The sequence below is a fragment of the Felis catus genome, chromosome B1 (genome assembly GCF_018350175.1).
Source record: "Felis catus isolate Fca126 chromosome B1, F.catus_Fca126_mat1.0, whole genome shotgun sequence".
NCBI lineage: Eukaryota > Metazoa > Chordata > Mammalia > Carnivora > Felidae > Felis > Felis catus.
This window is the reverse complement of record NC_058371.1, coordinates 126,429,043-126,450,837: the sequence shown is the minus strand read 5'-3', so window position 1 is coordinate 126,450,837 and position 21,795 is coordinate 126,429,043. Positions and strand designations below refer to the sequence as shown.

Genomic DNA, 21,795 nt, shown 5'->3' with positions numbered 1-21,795 from the left:
TGTAACTGTGACTGTGTAAGTAAGATCTATACATTCAATATATAAATAGATATTTAACATAAATGTATATATAAATATAAATATATAAGTATACAAATACAGAAAATATACATATGCAATTTGAAAGTAGGTGTTAGGATTGTAAGATTCATGTCTGGCAAATTAATTCTTAAGTTAGAAATATACTGGATTAGCTCAGGCTGCCAAACAAGATAGCACAGAGTAGGTAGCTTAAATGACAGAAATTTATTTTCTAACAATTTTAGAAATTAGAAGTCCAAGACGTAGGTGCCACCAGGGTAGATTTCTGGTGAGGCTCTTCTATCTGGCTTGCAGGTGACCACCTTCTCACTGTGTCCTCATGTGGCCTTTTTTCTGTGGACACACAGAGAGAGAGCTCTGGTGTCTCCTCTTTCTATAACAATACTAGTCTTCTCGGATTAGGACCCCATTGTTAAGACCTCCTTTAACCTTAAGTACCTTCTTAAAGGCCCTGTATCAAACTACTGTCACAATGGAGGGTTAGGGCTTCAACATACAAATTTGGGAGGGGGGGAACAATTCAGTCCATAATACATACCAGCTGCATTTCTATACTAATACTGATTTGACTGTTAGCATCTTAAAAAAAAGGTTATTCTTAAGTAGGATCACTGACTTGGATGTGGTTTGAAGGATTGTTGTTATCTCTGTTGTAGTGTCTCTTTTTCTGTTTGGGGTAACAGCTGTTTGTCTCCATGCCCTGTATACCTAACTGGAATATAAGCTCTTTGAACACAAGAGTTATAGTGTCCCCACCATATTTGGCACAAGTTAGCACTAATGAATGGTTCCTAACATAAATGCATATTCTCCAATTTCCTAATTCTTGAATTTTAGGGAAATCGTTAAGAACGTGGTGTACATAACTTTTAACTGAATATAAATCAGATTTTTATAAAAAAATCAAGACATTAATATCTATATTGTAGGTAAAGTGGAATCAAAACTAAATTGCTTGAAAGAATTCTACCTTGGGCAGTCTGATTGGCAAGAGTTGATGCTTTCCCCCTGGTGTTATCTGTTTGATAAATGTTGTGGAGGGTACTTTTTAAAGTTAAATGAACATTTGTTTCTTAATCCCTCTTCCTTTGTGTTTTTGATCTGTTTCAGCATGAACAGTTCCATGACTCCTGTGATAAGACAATACATGACTCATTTTAGAAATGCATATATGAAATGCTTAGTCATATGACTGGAAAAACCAATAGACAGAATTTTATCATTCCTAAGGAAATGAAGAAGTTTGAAGTTGAGAGTCTAGTCTACAACATCAACTGAAAAGAAGCAGCAGCTCTATTATTAGCAACATATTAATAAATGGAAAACTCTTAATAATATGTGTCTTACCATAGTAGAGAATTATGGGAGGCCATAGAAAATTTCATTGGAAGATAACTTTTAAAAAACATATATACCTAAAATACATCATTGTGTCAGGCACCATACAGTTTATCTTTTTTTTTTTTTTTAATTTTTTTTTCAACGTTTTTTACTTCTTTTTTGGGACAGAGAGAGACAGAGCATGAATGGGGGAGGGGCAGAGAGCGAGGGAGACACAGAATCAGAAACAGGCTCCAGGCTCTGAGCCATCAGCCCAGAGCCTGACGCGGGGCTCGAACTCACAGACCGCGAGATTGTGACCTGGCTGAAGTCGGACACTTAACCGACTGCGCCACCCAGGCGCCCCGTGTTTATCTTAAGTTAAAGGGTGATTTTCTTGATCTCCCCATTTTTTTGGTTTCTACTATATAGTAAAATATTTAATAAGTAGTTTTAAGATGTTCATGCTTATATAGGTCTATAAAAAGAAATAAAAATAGCATTTTAGTTAGCAGAAAGAAGTATAAAATTATCATGATCAACACATCCTTTTACCATTCTTTTATCTCCCTTGCTTAAGTGATGGTAGGTTCTGATTTTTCATATATTATGGTTAAGAATAATGTGTGCTATAGATTTCTAATTTTCAAAGACTCAGAAGGAGGGAGGAGTAACTGCCTCTCCCTTTGGAAGGAAAATAGTCTAAACTCCAGTCACTGGTTACATTTCACAAAGCTGAAACAGTATTAGGGGGAGAATCCTGTTATGTATAAGCTGTCCCATAGCACTAAGTCATATCCATATGCTTTCTAGCTAAAGGTCATCAGAACAGATATGAAGTTACTTCTTGGATAGAAACCTATCTTTGTACATTCGTTGAAAATATAGCAAAAAAATTCATAATTATTTCCAAACATACTCTTTTTTACAGCAGGTTTTTAAAAAATTTTAGTTTGTGCACAGATGTTCCTATAACCCACATAAACTAGATTAGTGAAGAAACACAGTTTGCTGACCTGAGCCTTGTCTTCCTTCAGTTGCTCTTTCACAAATATACTGGACTCCTGTAACATATCCTTCCCCCCCCGCCCCAAGGTTTATTCGTTTTTGAGAGAGAGAGAGTGCGAGCAGAGGAGGGGCAGAGTGAGAGGGAGAGAGAGAGAATCCCAGGCATGTTCCTCACTGTCATCATAGAGGCTCATGCGGGGCTCCAACCCACAGACCCTGACATCGTGACCTGAGCCGAAAGAAACCAAGGGTCAGATGCTTAACTGACTGAACCACCCAGGCACCTCTGTTACATATTCTTTTTAAGACACATGTCATTTCAGTAAATTATCTAATACTATTATTCTTCATAACCTATGCAAAGAAATCAGGAATCATTCCCTAGTTCTCATATTCCCACATATTTTTATGAAGTGTAAGAATTAACAGGTGGATTTGCTCAAAAATACACAACGCAAAGGCTTCCACAACAGAGTCTAATTTTAAAAAATAAAAATAATAACAGCCAGATAAAATCTTTTAGCTGAGACCGTCATATACATTACTGCAAAGTATGTTCATCAACCTAGAAAATAGTCCATAGGTTTAAAAAAATGAGTATATAACCAAACACTAATTTTTGTCTATTGCAAAATATAGAACATTTGTAATTTCTCTCTTCATTTTCTACTGGTGGATTATACTGTCCTATGCAAATGCTGGTTTGGTGACTGCTGTATAATGTAAAGGTCGCCACCTATTGAATATAAGTAATTACTACACTTCAGTTCCTTGTGAGACTGGTACTTTAAGATCACTGAAGCAAGAAACAATAGTTTCTGTCTACTCTATGTATTTTCACACACAAATTGTTCATTTCTCTGTTTAATTATGGAAATACTTGTGTACGTTTTCCAAAAATAATTTGAGAAGACTACCACTTATAAAGTTTTTAAAGAAATAAAAATCAGTATTTGTAATACACAAAAATTCTTTCATAGTCCATATGTTCGTTGTTGAAAGATATAAACGAGCAAACAAAAATCATCCAAATCCAGAGGTAAATACTGAAAAAGTTGTGGTTTATTTACATTCTGGATAGAATTGAATGCATTAAGTTCCTTAGAAGTTTTATCAGCCCACCAGTACTTATCTAACAATGCTATTTCGATAAATCTTTCTGCTTCACTTTTAGAGAGGGAGATTATACAACAAAATTATTTTGTTGAATTAAACTCGAAAGTAAAAGGAATGTAACTTCTCGACTAAAAGTCAGTACTATTGAAGGCTCCTCCTGCAGTTTACTTTTTAATTTCAAAAAATGTCACAACTTAAATTAATTTGTTACTTTGATAATAGGCTGTCTTCATCCATGATGGAAGGCTTAAATGTCTATCCTTTGTTGCTATTCAATTTTACATATTTTAGTCATGTTGAAAGATCCAGAAGACCACATTTTTCTATCCTTATGTGAAGTTGTATTTTTTATGATAGTATGATTTTATAAAAGAAAATTAAAATAATGTATAACATAATGTATAAAACATAGGTACGGATATTTAGACATCTTAATTTTCCATTTCTTAGTCAAATTAAAGAACTCTAATTTCAAATTAAATCTTAAAAGCAGTCTCAACTATGTCTCTCCTTTCATTTTTCTCTATGACCACGAACAGGTGTATGTTGAATCCTGCTGCTTGGCCAACTTTGTGATAGGTATTCATCTTCCAGTCACACCTAATTAATTACTCATGAAGAGTCTGTATTTATTTCTTTGAATAGAGCGTGTTAAAACTAGGATGAAATCTGTGCAATTTTTTGAGTTAGAAGTAAATATTTATTTTGTCTTTTCATGTACTTTATTCTTTTTTCCCCAATATCCTAGTAATTCATAAGAAAAAACTGTTGACAGGGGTGCTTGGATGGTTCAGTCAGTTAAGCGTCTGACTTTGGCTCAGGTCATGATCTTGTGGTTCACGAGTTCAAGCTCCTCATTGGGCTCTGTGCTGACAGCTCAGAACCTGGAGCCTGCTTCATATTCCGTATCTCCCTCTCTCACTGCCCTTCCCCCACTCACGTTCTGTCTCTCTGTCTCTCTCAAAAATAAATAAACATTAAAAAAGTTTTAAAAAACTATTGAGAATGAGTTTCTGAAAGATATTAATGAGAAGTAAAGCTTTTATTTATTTTTTTATTAAATGTTTTTATTTATTTACTTTGAGACAGAGAGACAATAAGTGGGGCAGAGGCAGAGAGAGAGAGAGAGAGAGAGAGAGAGAGAGAGAGAGAGGGAATCCCAAGAGGGAATCACAGAACCTGACGAGGGGCTCAATTTCATGAACCATGAAACCAAGACTTGAGCCTCAAGAGCCAGACACTTAACTGACTGAACTACCCAGGTGCCATGAGAAGTAACGCTTTTAAACAGACTTGCCACGAAGTTATCCTTTGTTTACCGCAATGGAATCTAAGGTTTCTTACGAAAATCGGTAAATCTATTAGCAGAGATAGTGAAACAGTACCTCATGCATGTTAAGAAAATGTACATTCACACACAAATACCATTTAAATATAAATACAGTATAAATAGAAGTAGAAATAAATTATTTAAATATAAATTTAAAACAGCCAGACATTAATTCAAGAGATAAAAAAGTGATGTTTTCTAGGGTTTCTGTAAATTAACAAATGCCCATTGTCAAAAGATACAAACAAGCAAACAGAAATCAGAGATAAATACTGAAAAAAAGTTTAGGTTTATTTACATTCCGGAGGGAATTAAAGTTTCAGGTAGTAAGGGATTCTAGAGGCATATGGGTAGTTCAGTTGGTTGAGCGTCCAACTCTTGATTTCTGCTCAGGTCATGATCTTACGGTTCGTGAGTTCGAGCCCCATGTTGGGCTCTGCACTGACAGCACGGAGCCTGCTTGGAGTTCTCTCTCTCTTCTCTCTGCCCCTCCCCTGCTCCCTCTTTCTGTCTCTCAAAATAAATAACATTAAAAAAAAAAAAGAAAGGGATTCTAGGTGAGCTCTTGGTAGTCTTGTTTTTCTCAATGATTTATCACTCAAGTATTGAGACAACTTACAGATGAGATTTGCTGAGAAATACTATATGCATATAAATAAGTCCTGGAGAGTAGGAAAGAAAATAGAAGACTTGAACAGGTAAATGTAGTACTGATTTTCAAAAAAGAAAAAAACTTCGGAACTATAAACTAGTTTGAACTTGAGGTCACATGGAAAAAAATCTGGGAGGCTTTTTTTTTTTAGATTCTCAAGATTCCTCACTTACGTACCACCCCCATCAACCCTCTGTTCTTGTTTTTAAGAGTCTCTTATGGTTTGTCTCCCTCTCTGTTTGTACCTTATTTTTCCTTCCCTTCCCCTGTGGTCATTTGTTAAAATGACCCAAATCCCATATGCGTGAAATCATAGGGTATCTGTCTTTCCCTGACTGACTTACTTCACTTAGCATAATAACCACGTTGTTGCAAATGGCAAGATTTCATTCTTTTTCATTGCTGAGTAGCTTTCCATTGTGTATATATACCACCTCATCTTTATCCATTCATCAGTGGATAGATATTTGGACCTGGCTATTGTTGATAGCGCTGCTATAAACATTGAGGTGCATGTGCCACTTTGGATCAGTAGAACTCCGGTGTCCTTTGGATAAATTCCTAGTAGTGCAATTGCCTGGTCATAGGGTAAATTCTATTTTTAATTTTTTGAGGAAACCCCATATTGTTTTTCCAGAGTGGCTGCACCAGTTTGCATTTCCACCAACAGTGCAAGAGGGTTCCTCTTTCTTCACATCCTTACCAACATCTGTTGTTTCCTGAGTTTTAGGCACTATGACCACTGTGAGGTGGTATCTCAATGTAGTTTTGATTTGTATTTCCCTGATGATGAAGATGTTGAGCATCTTTTCATGTGTCTGTCTGGCAGCTGGATGTCGTCTTTGGAAAAGTGTCTATTCACATCCTCTGCCCATTTCTTCACTGGATTATTTGTTTTTTGTGTGTTGAGTTTGTTCTTTATAGATTTTTAATACTAACCCTTTATCCAATATGTCGTTTGCAAATATCTTCTCCCATTCTGTCGGTTCCCTTTTAGTTTTGTTAATTGTTTCCTTTGCTGTGCAGAAGTTTTTTATTTCAATGAGGTCCCAATAGTTCTTTTTTTTTTTTAATGTTAATTTATTTTTGAGAGAGACAGAGAGAGTGAGTGGGGGAGGGACAGAGAGAGAGGGAGACACAGAATCTTAAGCAGGCTCCAGGCTCTGAGCTGTCAGCACAGAGCCCAACACAGGGCTTGAACCCATGAACTGTGAGATCATGACCTGAGCTGAAGTCAGACACTCAACCAACTGAGCCACCCAGATGTTCCCCAGTAGTTCATTTTTGCTTTTGTTTCCCTTGCCTTCAGATTTGTGTTGAGTTACAAGCTGCTGCAGCTGAGGTCAGAGAGGTTGCTGCCTTTTTCTCCTGTAGGATTTTGATGGTTTCCTGTCTCACAGTTAGTCTTTCATCCATTTTGAATTTATTTTTGTGTATGCTGTAAGAAAAGTGGTCCAGTTTCATTCTTCTGCATGTTGCTGTCCAGTTCTCCCAGGACCATTTGCAAAAGAGACTTTTTTCCCATCGGATGTTCTTTTCTGCTTTGTCAGAGATTAGTTCGCCATATATTTTTGGGTCCATTTCTGGGTTCTCTGTTCTATTCCATTGGTCTATGTGTCTGTTTTTGTGCCAGTACCATACTGCCTTGATGATTGTAGCTTTGTGATATAGGCTAAAGTCCGGGATTGTGATGCCTCCAGCTTTGATTTTCTTTTTCAACATACTTTGGCCATTCAGGGTCTTTTCTTCTAGCTCTGGGAAGAATGCTGGTGCTATTTTGATTAGGATTGCATTGAATGTGTAGATTGCTTTGAGTGGTATCAACATTTTAACATTATTTGTCCTTCTGATCCATGAGCATGGAATGTTTTTCCATTTCTTTGTGTCTTCTTCAATTTCTTTCATAAGCTTTCTATAGTTTTCAGCGTTCAGATCTTTTACCTCTTTGGTTAGGTTTATTCCTAGGTATTTTATGGTTCTTGATGCAATTGTAAATGGGATTGATTCCTTGATACCTCTTCCTGCTCCTTCATTATTTGGTGTATAGAAATGCAACCAATTTCTGTGCATTGATTTTTTTCATCCTGTGACTTTGCTAAATTCATGTATCCACTCGGGAAGTTTTTTGGTGGAGTCTTTCAAGTTTTCCACGTACAGTATCATGTCCTCTGTGAAGAGTGAAAGTTTGACTTCTTCTTTGCTAATTTGGATGCCTTTTATTTTGTTTTGTTGTCTAATTGCTGAGGCTAGGACTTCCAATAGTATGTTAAACAGCAGTGGTGAGAGTGGAGATCCCTGTAGTGTTCCTGATCTGAGGGAGAAAGCTCTCAGTTTTTCCCCATTGAGGGTGATTATTAGTTGTGTTCTTTCATATATGGCTTTTATGACGTTAACATATGTTCCTTCTATCCCGACTTTCTTTAGAGTTTTTATTAAGAAAGGATGCTGTATTTTGTCAAATGCTTTTTCTGCATCTATTGACAGGATCATATGGTTCTTATCCTTTCTTCTATTAGTGTGATGTATCACCTTGATTGATTTGCAAATAATGAGCCAGCCCTGTAGCTCAGCAATGAATTCCACTTGATCATGGTGAATAATTCTTTTAATATACTGTTGAATTCAATTTGCTAGTATCTTCTTGAGAATTTTACATCCATGTTCACCAGGAATAATGGCCTGTAATTCTCCTTTTTAGTGGGGTCTTTGTCTGGTTTGGGAATCAAGGTAATGCTGGCTTTATAGAATGAGTCTGGAAGCTTTCCTTCTGTTTCTGTTTTTGGAACAGGAGAAGAATAGGTATTAACTATTAAATGTCTGGTAGAATTCCCCTGGGAAGGCATCTGGCCCAGGACTCTTATTTGCCAGGAGATATTTGATAACCAATTCAGTTTCTTCACTGGTTATATGTCTGTTCAAATTTTCTATTTCTTCCTGTTAGAGTTTTGGTAGTGTGTCTAGGAATTTGTCCATTTCTTCCGGATTGTCCAGTTTGTTGACATATAATTTTTCATAGTATTCTCAAGTAATTGTATTTCTGTAGTGTTTGTTGTGATCTCTCCTCTTTCATTCTTGATACCTATTTGGGTTCTCTCTCTTTTCTTTTTGAGCAGTCTGGCTAGGGGTTTATGAATTTTGTTTATTCTTTAAAAAAACCAGCTCTTAGATTCATTAATGTGTTCTTTTTTTTTTTTTTTTTGATTCTATATTATTTATTTCTGCTCCCGTCTGTATTATTTCTCTTTTTCTGCTGGATTTGGGCTTTCTTTGCTGCTGCCTTTATAGCTTCTTTAGGTGCAAGATTAGGATGTGTATTTGGGACCTTTCTTGCTTCTTGAGATAGACCTGAATTGCAATGTGTTTTCCTCTTAGGACTTCCTTTGCTGCATCCCAAACGGTTTGGACTGTCGTGTATTTGTTTTCATTTGCTTCTGTATATTTTTGAATTTCTTCTTTAATTTTCTCGTTGACCTGTTCATTCTTTAGTAGGATGTTCTTTTACCTCCATGTATTTGGGGGCTTTCCAAATTTTTTCTTATGGTTGATTTCAAGTTCCGTAGCATTGTGATCTAAAAATATGCATGGTATGATCTCGATCTCTTGTACTTGTTGAGGGCTGATTTGTGACCCAGTATGTGATCTATTTTGGAGAATGTTCCATGTGTACTTGAGAAGAATGTGTATTCTGCTGCTTTTGGATGAAAAGTTCTGAATATATCTGTTAAGTCCATCTGGTCCAATAGGTCTTTCAGAGCCATTGTTTCCTTACTGATTTTCTACCTAGAGGATCTGTCCATTGCTATAAGTAGAATATTAAAGTCCCCTACAATCATGGTACAATTATCTGTACATTCGTTTATGTTTGTTATTAATGATTTATATATTTGGGTGTTACATGTTGTGGGTGTAAACATTTACAATTGTTAGCTCTTCCTTTTTTTTAATGTTTTATTTATTTCTGAGAGCAAGAGTGACAGAGTATGAGTGGGGGAGGGGCAGAGAGAGAGGGAGACATAGAATCCAAAACAGGCTCCAGGCTCTGAGCTGTCAGTGAAGAGCCTGACATGGGGCTCGAACTCACAGACTGTGGGATCATGACCTGAGCCGAAGTCAGATGCTTAACCAAATGAGCTAGCCAGGTGCCCCAATTGTTAGCTCTTCTTGATGCATAGATCTCTCAATCATGATATAATGCCTTTCTTCATCTTTTGTTACAGTCTTTGTTTTAAAATCTAATTTGTCTGATACAAGTATGGCTACTCTGGCTTTCTTTTGCCATCCGGTAGCATGATAGATGGTTCCCCATCCCCTCACTTTCAATCTGCAGATGTCCTCAGGTATAAAATGAGTCTCTTGTAGGCAGCATATAGATGGATGTTGTTTTTTTATCCATTCTGATACCCTATGTCTGTTGAGTGGAGCATTTAGTCCATTTACATTCAGAGTGATTATTCGAAGATACAGATTTAGTGTCATTGTGTTGTCTGTAGGTTTTGTTCTTGTGTTAGTCTCTGGTCCTTTGTAGTCTTTGCAGCATTCCACACACAGAGACCCCCTTAGGATATCTTGCAGGGCTGGTTTAGTGGTCGTGAACTGTGTTAGTTTTTGTTGGCCTGAGAAAGTCTTTATCTCTCCTTATATTCTGAACGACAGCCTTGCTGCATATTTTTCCTGTTCAGCACATTGAATATTTCCTGCCATTCCCTTCTGGCCTGCCAAGTTTCAGTGGAAGGGTCTGCTACTACCTTTATATGTCTACCCTTGTAGGTTAAGGGCTGTTTGTCCCAACTGCTTTCAGAATTCTCTATCTTTGTAGTGTGCCAGTTTCACTATGCTATGTTGTGGTGTTGACCTGTTTTTGTTGATTTTGAAGGGAATTCTCTGTGCCTCTTGGACTTGGATACCTGGTTCCTTCCCCAGATTAGGGAAGTTCTCAGCTATAATTTTTTTCAAATAAACCTTCTGCCCCTTTCTCTCTCTTCTTCTTCTACAACTCCTATGATATGGATATTGTTTTGTTTTATTGTATCACTTAGGTCCGTAATGCTCCCCTTGTGATCTAGTAATTTCCTTTCGCTCTTTTTTTCAGCTTCATCATTTCCCATAATCTTATCTTCTGTTTCACCTATTTCGCTTCTCTGGTTCTTTCATCCTTGCTGTCACTGCATCTAGTTTATTTTGCATCTCATTTATAGCATTTCTTAATTCGTCGTGACTATTTCTTAGGTCTTTGATCTCCGCAGCAACAGATCCTCTGTTGTCTTCTGTGCTTTTTTCAAGCCCAGCTATTAGTTTTATGACTGTTATTCCGAAGTCTTGTTCAGATATGTTGTTTGTGTCTCTTTTGAGCAATTCTCTGGCTGTCATTTTTTTCCTGGAATTTCTTTTGAGGAGAATTCTTCCATTTCATCATTTTGGCTGGGTTTCTGTCTTTTACATGTTTTAATAGCCTGTTATGTGTCCTGCACCTAAGAACACTCCTATATTAAAGAGGGCCTGGCTCTTCAGGAAGCGTTTTTGGAGTGTGTTGTGTGCACTCTGTTGTTGTGTATATGACTGCTCTATCCCACTGGTCATTCTTGTACAGAGCTTCTCCTTACTCGTAGTGGTGGATTGTTTATGCCTTCCACACCAGGTGTGCTTTGATTTGTTTGTTGAAGTAACCCAGGAAAAAAGGAAAAGGCAGGGGACCTGATCCCCTACAAAGAGAGAAATGAAAGGGACAAAAACAAAAACAAAAAGATGAAGCAGAGGATCAAAGGAACTATGTGTCTTAATCCAGAGAGAGAGAAAGGAAAATAAAGAAGAAAGAGATATAGAAAAGGTGTAAAAATAATAGAGTGAAAACGCCGGATTAAACAAAGAAACAAAGCAGAGATAGAAAGAACATAAATACGCACATATAATTAGAATTGACCAAAACTCAAATCAGAAACTATGAGCCTGATTCCAAAGGAAAAAATGAAGAGGGTAGAAAGAAAAAGAGGAGAAAAGAGAAGGAAAGAAAGGAAAACAAAAGAACAGCAGACTAACATACAAAACTGCAGGACAGCTGTCTGTTGGTGCCTGGGACTGTGCTGGTCTGGAGGAGAGGCCTTTGGGTCACTCAGTGTCAATCCCACTCCAGTAGATAAGCAGTTACCGGGCACGGAGGGGTGGGGTTGGTGTAATCAGGTCCCGCCTCCACTGGGGGCTGCTGTCCTGTTCCCTGAAGTGCCACCATGTTGGTGATGGGGGGAAAAATGGCAACACCCCCGTCTCTCCTCCCCAGACCAGGTGTCTCAAACCACACTCTTCCGGCAGCCCTCACAGAGCAGCACAGGAGGCCGGCTTGCCCTGCTTCACAGTCTCCCCTGCATCTTCTAGGCACTCGGCTGGGAATCAAACAACAATGTCCTAAAGAATCGCACACCACCGGGACCCCTTCCGCCCTGCTGATATCGCTGGTGCCTGCAGGGTCTTCTGCCCTTGGCGTGGGCAATAAACCCTCTTCCCACAGTACTTGAGGGAGGGGACTGTTCTCTCCCAGTGCTCCCCTGAGATCACTACAGCACCCCAGGGGCTGGCTTCCAGGTGCTGGCTCCCCTCCCCCACAGGCACACACACATGGCAGTCAGGCGCTTTTGAAAACTCCTCATCTTTGGCTCCTAAGGCTGTTTGCAAAGTAGAGACTGCAACTCTCTGTATTTCTCATTCCCCATTCCATGGTCTGGAGAAGTTCTTCCCTTGGCCTAACTCAATACCATGACCCACAGCTTCTCTTTCTCTCCCTTTTGTCTCTCCACAGAAGAGGATCCCTCCCCTCTGTGCCTGTGCCGTTTTATCTCCCCAATTCGCATACATGCACCTCTGTGCCACCAAGCCATCTCCCTCCACAGATAGATTTCCTGGGGTTCCAAGCTGACCTCAATACAGCCAGGTTTGAGGGACTAGGGAAATCCCATTCCCCATACCTCTTTACCATCTTAACTCCTCCTGTCCTAGGAGACATTTGTAAAGCCTTGCTAGTGAGCACTCAGAAAAGGACAGAATTGCCAACACCCAGAATTAAGTCCTCAAGAAACAGATCACAGCCAACTTAACACATTTTCAATAAATTGCGGGAAATGTTAATTTTAACAAGTCATGAAAGCAAGGCTTTTAAGGTACCACTGAATTTAATGAGGTTAATGATTATCAAATTTTTAGATTCATAATAGTTGAAGGAATTGAATCAAAGGATATTGTTTTAAAGCATGAGGACTTGAATGAGGACTTCTATAGCTTGCTACCTAAATTTGTGGGTATCATGAGGTCGAGAGGTATGGCTCACTTATACCTTAACCAGGAAATGGACCAAATGTAGTAGAAAAAAGAACAAGAAACTTAATATGGTTATGTGCAGTTTAGACAAAATAATTTTGCTCTTCTGGGAGAGAATTTGTGATAGGGGATGGATAAGGTTAGCAAAAACAAATATAAAAATATTAGAGATTTTAGAAGAAAATAAACCCTATAAAAGTTAGTCATGTCATATGGTTCTTAAAATTATAAAGCAAGCAGTAGTTTGATTCTACACTTGTAAAATCTCACCATCTCACCTGTCATATCATATTTAATCCTTGGGATTAATGTCTGACAATTATGTAGGTAATCCCAAGAAAGTCAATTGAAAAATCCTGGGACAATTAAGCTGTCCAGATATGAGGCAGATATGAGTGATTGATTTCACCTGATAATATGGACTTTTCCTTAACTTAAATCTACAGCTGTGTCTTCTTCTTTCGCAAACATTCTCACTTAGTCTCAGGCTTTAGTGATCCCAGCTAATTGTTTATTACATACACATATAATAAATAAATCCAGCAAGTGTTTGTGAAGTACTTATTGTGTGCCACTCCCTACTATAGATGCTTGGTTTATAACAGAGGCAAGGTTCTGTCATGGACTTACAGTCTAATGGAGCAGACATGCAATAAAAAAGCAAATAAACAATAAAGTTTTATGTTATGATGTTATTCTATGAAGAAATAATATAGGACAATATGACGAGTATAATGAGGGAAAGAGAGGAGTGAAGTCATTACACACTAGTTAGGGAAAAAGAAGGCGTTTGAGTTGAAACATGAATGACCTGAAGGCGTTAGCCATGCAAATATGGAGAAGATAGGCTCTGTAGGCAGAGGGAATAGCAAGTGCAAAGGCCCTGAGACAGGATTCAGCATGGTGTGTTTAAGGAACTGAAAGAGACCCACTGTGACTAGGGCATTTTGTTTGTTTGTTTTGTTTTGTTTTAATGTTAATTTTGAGACACACACACACACACACACACACAGAGCACAAGCGGGGGAGGGACAGAGAGAGAGACACACAGAATCTGAAGCAGGCTCCAGTCTCTGAGTTGTCAGCACAGAGCCCAACACGGGCTCAAACTCACAAACAGTGAGATCGTGACCTGAGCCAAAGTCGGAAGCCCAACCAACTGAGCCACCCAGGCGCCCCAGGGCATTGTTAATAAAGGAGAGAGAGATGAGAGATTGAGTGAAGTAGTCAGAAACCAGATCATTTTTTGCCTTGTAAGTTGTGTTAAGGGATTTAGATTCTTATCCCAGTTAATCAGAAAGCCCAATATAGGATTTTAATCATAAAGAGATCACTCTGAATACTATGTAAAATTGATTGTGAGGGAGAAATAATGAACATAGCAGACTAGTTATGTGAATTCCCTTAGTTCAGGCAAGAGATGATAGGAGCTTAGGCCAAGGAGGTATTAATGGAGAGTGAGAGAGTTGGGTGGGTGTATATTTTAGAGGAAGTGCTGACAAGAGTGTAGAAATACTGAGGGGCAGGGGTTGATGGATAGAGAAATGCTGCTAAGATTGTGTGAATTTGGTAAAGATTAATTTAGTTGGTAAGAGTCCGTGGTAAATGTCAGTTCAGTATAGTAAAGAAACTAATAGACTCAAGACGTAGAGGAGTTAAGTTACAAAACAAAGAGGTGCTTAAAATCCAGATTTTAGGTGTATTATTCTTTTTGATGAAAAATAGAGGCTATGAATTCTGGAGTGCATGGCTGAGAGATTCCAGGCCTAAGATTTAGCCTTAGAAGAATTATCAATGAAGTGAAGAAGCCAAAGAATTTAGCCGTCAGGTTCTTTAGTGATTCAACGTGACAGCACTAAAGTCAAGAAAGATTGTGGGGATGAGGTAAAGAGGAAGACAGTGAGTCGGGCTTCTAGGAATAGCCAGTAAAATAGGACTAAAGACAGGCAAGTGTGTAAGATTGAGGTACAGAAGACAGGAGAAGAGAAGGAGTGGTCAGCTGGGTTTCATACCAAGACTAAGTAAAATGAGGAATGTACTCAAAAAGACAAAACTGTGCGATTCTACCTATATGAGGTATTAAAGAAGATTCACAGAACAGAAAGTAGAGTGGTGGTCGCCAGGGGGTTGGGGGGGGGGGGAAGAGGAGTTGTTCAATGGCTATAGTTGAAGATTTGCAAGATAAAAATGTTCTAAAGGTCTATTTCACAATGAATATACTTACGACTAATGAACTGCATGTACGCTTAAAAATGGTTAAGAAGGTAGTTTTATGTTGTGTTTTTTACCACAATAAAAAGAAAACGAGGAACACAAACTGTCAACTGAATTTAGCCACAGAGAGATCATTAGTTACCTTGACAAAAATACGGTTTTATAAAGCTTGGAGGATGAGGCCCACTTGAGGTGGTTAAAGAGTGACAGGCAGGTGAGGAAATGGAGACAGAGTTGCTGGAGTGAAACTATCATTCAGCTTGACTTTTAATAGGAATAGGAAAATGGAAAGGAAAAGTAGTTTTGTTGTTCATGTGTTTTATTATTATTTTTTTAGGAGAAATTATTCTATAATTGGGCTTTTGGTGTTTTGTTTCCTTTGCAAAAAGGTGATTTTATTAAAGTACAGGGACAGGATCCATGGGCAGAAAGAGTTGCACTGGGATTGATACTACAGTGTTTTGTTTTTGTTATTGTGTTTAATTAATGTTTATTTGGTTTTGAGAGAGAGAGAGACACACACACACAGAGCACAAGCACGTAAGGGGCAGAGAGAGAAGGAGACACAGAATCTGAAACAGGCTCCAGCACAGAGCCTGACACGGGGCTCAAACTCACGAACCACGAGATCATGACCTAAACTGAAGTCGGACTCTTACTGAGCCACCCAGGCGCCCCTGTACTATCGTGGTTTTGAATGGGGACTCAAAGCATGCAGTGGAGAGGGAGATGGAAAATGCAAAGGAAATAGATCAATTGAAGCCCCTGAGAAAAAGGGAGGAGGTGGAATACACAGCATAAGGATCTTGCTTTTGGGTAGTTGTCAGGACTGGGGCAAAGAAAGAGAGGTCCATTCCCTGGTCCTGCAGAATGGTAAATTAGTAAGATGAGCAGCCTCACACCTGGACAAATTGTTAGCATGGGTCCCCATTAGAAAGCATGGAAAGAGACAATGTCGAAACTATGCAAAGAAAGACACAATTGATGAGAAAGATAATGCACAAATGGCTCTTTGTTCAGTTTTCCTAAGAAAAGCAGACTAAAAGGCGGCAAGCCCAACTCTTCAGACATACCTGGGAAGGATTTAAGTCTTCATACCTCTCTCTGGTAAGAAATGAAAACTCAAGTAACAGACAAAGCAGGAAGTTTGGCTGCTGCAGAGGTGACATGAATTAGAGCTTCCTCCCAATCCTAAAAGGAATAAATATTAGGGGATGGCAGAATTAGAGTAGATACTGATGTCTGTTCCATATTAAATGAGGTAGTTCAAGATTTTCTTAAGTCTAGTAGTTTTAGAGGTTGGCTAAGCAAAGAAATAGGTGTGCGTAACTCATGGGAAACCTGCCAAGTGCATTTGTTTGGCAACTTGGAAATCTGGCTTTAGAAGATATTTCATGAATTATGTGAAGTTTATTCTCAATTGGCACTCATTTTTCCGATCAGCACATTTCATGGAGGTATTGGAAGACCGAACTCCACCTTATCCCTTTTCTTACCTGTCCTCATTTAGTCATATGTAGACATTGATAATTCTTTATGTTTTCTCTTTTTCTTCTAGACTACTGATAGTTCTTTATGTTGTAAAGGGCATTTTTAAAGATACTTTTAGAGGTCTAGTAATTTCTTGTAAAGGGAATTTTTAAAGATACTTTTAGAGGTCTAGTAATTTCTTAGATGATGTGACCCTTCTTGCTTAGGCAGTATTATAGTACCTGTGTAACCTGATTGCTGTATAGTCTTTAGAAGGTACAAGTATTTTCTAAGAAATATGTGTATGTTGTGACTTCTGTATTTGAAAACAGTAAGTTTCATTCATGCATTTATTCAACAAATATTTATTGTTTACATTGTGGTAAGCACTTCACTTATACCAGTAAACATAATGGTCCCTAACCTCAGGGAGCTTCTAATTTAGTGAGGGAATCCAGATTTTTTTTTTTTTTCAACATTTATTTATTTTTGGGACAGAGAGAGACAGAGCATGAACGGGGGAGGGGCAGAGAGAGAGGGAGACACAGAATCGGAAACAGGCTCCAGGCTCCGAGCCATCAGCCCAGAGCCCGACGCGGGGCTCGAACTCACGGACCGCGAGATCGTGACCTGGCTGAAGTCAGACGCTTAACCGACTGCACCACCCAGGCGCCCCGAGGGAATCCAGATTTAAACAAATAACCCCACAGACTATATGATTTCATTAGTAACAAGTTCTGTGAAGAAAAAGTACAGGGTATTTTGAAAGCATAGGACCTGGGCAACCTAAGGTGATTTGGGGAATTATTGAGACCTCCCTGAGAAGGCGACATTTAAACTGAGGCCAGAAGCACGCTTAGGAATTAGCCCAGTGAAGGTATGTTAGAGAGGTAGGTATAGAAAGTGAGTGGTAGCAGACTGTGCAGAGGCCTAGAGGTGGGGAGAAACTTGGCCTTTCTCAGGAAGAGAGGAAAAAGCAGTTGGATTGGAGCAGGGCAGAAAGGAAGAGCTCTTACTGGAGAATAGGGAGCCCAAAACCACAGGTGTCTTTGGAGCAGTGCTGCTCAGCGACAGACAGGGTCAGATTTGTGTTGTTAAAAGTTTACTCTGGTAGCTGTGTAGAGATGTTATCTCTAGGACAGAGGTCAGCAAACTTTTTGTAAAGATCCAGATAGATAGTAAATATGTTAGGTTTTGTGAGCCACCTGGCCTGTCACAGCTGCTAACCTGTGTGTGTAGTGTAAAAGCAGCCCTAGACATATGTAAATGAGAGAACCTGGCTGCTTTCCATAAAGCTTTATTTAAAGCTCATTAAAACTATCTGAGAGCTGAAGTTTGAATTTCATGTAATTTTCATGTATCATGGAATGTTATTATTCTTTTCAGTTTTTTGAAATGTTCTTAATGTTCATGATTTTGAGAGAGACAGAGTGCTAGTGGGGAGGGGCAGAGAGAGAGGGAGACACAGAATCTGAAGCAGGCTCCAGGCTCTGAGCTGTCAGCACAAAGACCCACGTGGGTCTCAAACACGTGAACTGTGAGATCATGCATGACCTGCGAAGTTGGATGCTTAACTGACTGAGCCACCCAGGCGCTCCTTCTTTTCATTAAAATAAGAAAAACCGTTTAGGGGCTCCTGGGTGGCTCAGGTAGTTGAGCATTTTGATTTTGGCTCAGGTCGTGATCTCACAGTTCAGGAGTTTAGCCCCACATCGGGCTCTGTGCTGACAGTGCGGAGCCTGCTTGGGATTTTTTTCTCTCTGCCTCTCCCCGACTCGTGCGCTCTCTCTCTCAAAATAAATAATAAATTTAAAAAAAATTATAAAAAGCATTTTAAAATATGAAAACCACTCTTAATTCATTTGGTCCGATAGTCATGGTTTGCTGACCCCTGGTATAGGATTTATAGTTCTTATTGTTTAACATTTCTAGTCTGTCTCATAAATGATACTTAAATTCTACTATGACATTTTTCTTCAGTTGTCTACCTTGTTTTTCAACACTCTGGTAAAGGTATGACCAATGCTAAATAAAAAGTGGGAATATAACCTCTCTCCCTTTCTATTTCTATCTTAGTGTTCCATTTTCTATTCTGAAAATCCATGTAACATGACTGACCTATTTTTTTATTCACAGGCTCTTTTTTTTTTTTTAAACAATGGGAAATTTTGTATTTCTCCTATTTATTTTTTCTTCCCAAAGTGTTACACATTGTGTTTTCTTCTTTCAAGCCTCACACTGAATTTTTCATTTTTTTTTTTTTTAACCTGGTGATAGTTCTTCTAAAATTTAATTCTGGCATTCAGAAGAAAAAATGGTATGGACAGGAGAAAAACAAAGTAAAAAATAAAGCAACACAATTGCATGCAAGCATTTGTTGTGTGACTGGATAAAATACTTTGTTTCCATGGAGATAAGTATCTGTGTAATACCAGATCTGCAAGCACAGCATTCTGACTTGATAGGATGTTTTTAGGTGCTTTCTTGCAGTGCCCAACTCAGACAGCCACCCCACAAGATGCTGGAAAGAATTATGTAGTGGAAATAGTACAGACAGACCTGGTTCAAATTCCACCTGACCCTTACTAGGTATATGATATTGGGCAACTGAATTAATTTTGTGGAGCCTAACTTCCCTGAAGCATGCAAAGTACATAGTCTTTTGTACTTTGTATTGGATACCTACATAGTACATAATACACAGTGTTGGGACTAGGTGTGTGGGAATTCCCATCCACCTTTCTCCCAAACGGAGGTAGCCATGTTAAAAAAAATGGGGGATGGGGACAGCCTCTGTGTGGTGATGGTGAGGGTGTTGGTTTGGGTTTTAACTTTTTGCAGATATGAAGTTAAAGAACAAAAGCTGGAGTTTTTCCCAAATGGAACCAGTGTACTTAAAAGGTGGATTAGATGATAAGTGTCTGTACTTTTCCTTAATATTTCCTTTGCCTTGCTTATTTTGCTTCTGAAAACTTAGGTTTGACAGTTCTTGGGAAGACCTACCTAGGAGTGGACCTCCCCGACCTGCAGCACCTCAGGTTTTACATATTGGTAGCCAAGTAGCCACACTCTCCAAAGTGACTACATATTCTAGGTAGAGTTTTTTTTTTCCTTTTTGGTATGTCTAAATTTTAATGCTGATGGTGCAATTAAATACTAAAATGGACTAAAAGGGAACAAGTGATCGTAGATTACAGAACTGACATCATTAATATATAGACAAGAAAGCTTGGCGCTCAGCTGTGGAACACCACTTTACATTGATTTTATGTTTCTCTCTCTTTTTCTCTCTCTTTTTTTCAGATTCAAACATAAATATAGAGTTAGGGTCTATGCCTTCTATTTATTCGTTGTGATTTGGAAAGTCAGCTCCCTTGAGTTTGTTATAAGTCTACTGAATTAGAGCATCACTTCTAAAATAGGAGCACTAGAGATCTTATGTTCTGGGTGCCCACACGTATTCTAAAGATATTGAGGTTACTTGTAAGATTGTACAGGACTCCACTCATGCTAAGTCCTTTTATATGAATATTTATGATATAATGCCATGAAAGAAATTCATTACAGTTTCCTTTTCTTTTTTAAATAGAATTAAGTTTCTTATTATTCTCCATTACTTCCCCCAAATAGTACCCATTGCCTGAAAGATGCAGAGTAATCGAGAAATTCACAATTGAGGCATTTGGTAACTTGATTCATCCACATTGCATGACACTCATGTTACCCTACTCTGACACTAATAGCATCTTTCTTTTCTCTTTTCTCACCCCATTCTTTCTTTTCTAGCCATTCACGACAGTTGCAAAACATAGCGCTACAGTTCAGTTAAATTATAGGCTTGGGAAAACATTATACTTAAACAACTCTGTATAATTTTTAAAAATGGCTTGCCACTGCTCTTTAATTTGCTTTCTAACAGTTTGTAAAGTTATAGCCAGTGGAACTAGGAATAATGGATTATCAAATCCTTCCGACAAGGAGAAAAGACCGTTTCAGACACCTGAGCTCTCATTTAAATTAACCTGAGTTGAGTTTGGCACATACTTGCTTTGTGTTGGAGGTGGCCACTGTCACCATTTGTGAAAAAAGTGATCATAGAATGGTGAGAATATTTATTAATAACTTGCATGCATAAAGGAGGAGGAGAGACCATAGGTTTCACGCTGTGCATTTTAGATTTTCTTTTTACTTAATAAAAAAGAAATTCTCAATTTCAAGTTGATAGCCAACTTGAAAAATATCACAGCCCTAATAATGGAATGTTAATTCCTGTCCAGGTGTTTGACCTTTTCTAAAAGACCAAAGGAAAATATTATTATTTTAATCATAAGAGTTCTGGAAATAAAATTTTATACCAGCATTTTTGAGTCTTGACAGAGCTAACTGAAAATAGGAGTATAGAACATTAGGGAGAGTGGTGTTTTAGTCATATTCACTTAAACTGTGCTGTTTATTTTACAGGGGTGCTTTTCTTCCCCAAAGAGGTTCATTCTCAATATTTTAAAGTTATTTCTTATTCCTTTTAATATGTATTGCTTCTTCTGAATAGGCAGCTGGTGGTACCTGCTTCTCTTGAAAGCACAGTCTCATTAAAATGTCAGGCTCTGGGTGTATATCATCTCTAAGGTAAAGCTCTTTACGTAGAGGCTTTTTAGAGAAATCGACATAACCTTCCTTTCTCTGCTTACAGAAATTCAAAACATCATGTTTAGATTTATTTTCTACTTAGATGCTGACAAATCAATCCTCACATGTGTGATGTATGATATTGATTTAACTTTAAATAGGATTAGAGTCAGAAGTTAAATACATTCAAAAGCATTTGTATCTCAAAAATCAGTTTTATGGAGGATTATATATCAAATTTTAATTTCCGTGAGAAATCATAGCAACAGTAAATAAATGACCTGACCTTCTGTTACACTTCTGTATTGTACCTTTATAATGTCTATTAATGTAGAATGTTTACTATCTTACCTTTATTATGCTACCTCTTCTCACTCTCCCTTTTTGTTCCTCTCCTCTTTTTTTTTTCCCTTCCCTACCTATCAATTTAAGCAGCAACACAAGCAGTGTGGCAACAAGTTCTTTGGAAGGTTTTCGAAACTTTTCTACCTTCTCTTCTCCTGCTAGATACAGTGCTGCGGCTCTGAGCAGCGCAGCTGCTACTGTGTCTGCTGTTCTTGCTGCAAAAACCAGGTAGAGCTTTATGTGCAGGGTGTGTCTTGTGTGATTTCCAACACTTTTCACAGCCTTACAGGTCCCCTCAAAGAAGACATAGCCATTTGAAACAGTCACAGCTCTGTGTGAGACCTTGATTGTGTTGTGAACGTTTTACCCG

At 38.3% G+C, this 21,795-nt stretch overlaps 1 protein-coding gene across 19 annotated transcripts in view; it reads left to right on the top strand.

Annotated features, from left to right (window-relative positions):
* PDLIM5 (PDZ and LIM domain 5) overlaps positions 1–21,795 on the top strand; it is a 224,659-nt gene that overhangs the window by 141,371 nt on the left and 61,493 nt on the right. For 11 of the 19 annotated variants that reach the window (XM_045056086.1, XM_045056085.1, XM_045056084.1 and 8 more), the window contains 2 exons: positions 19,432–19,548; positions 21,513–21,653. The exons of 4 other annotated variants lie outside the window; for them this stretch is intronic. In XM_045056086.1, the coding sequence (XP_044912021.1) occupies positions 19,432–19,548; positions 21,513–21,653 (258 nt within the window). Of the gene's footprint in view, positions 1–13,553; positions 13,559–14,871; positions 14,875–19,431; positions 19,549–21,512; positions 21,654–21,795 lie in introns of those variants that run through there. 4 more of the 19 variants (XM_019829231.3, XM_045056079.1, XM_045056090.1 and 1 more) reach the window with 3 other exon arrangements.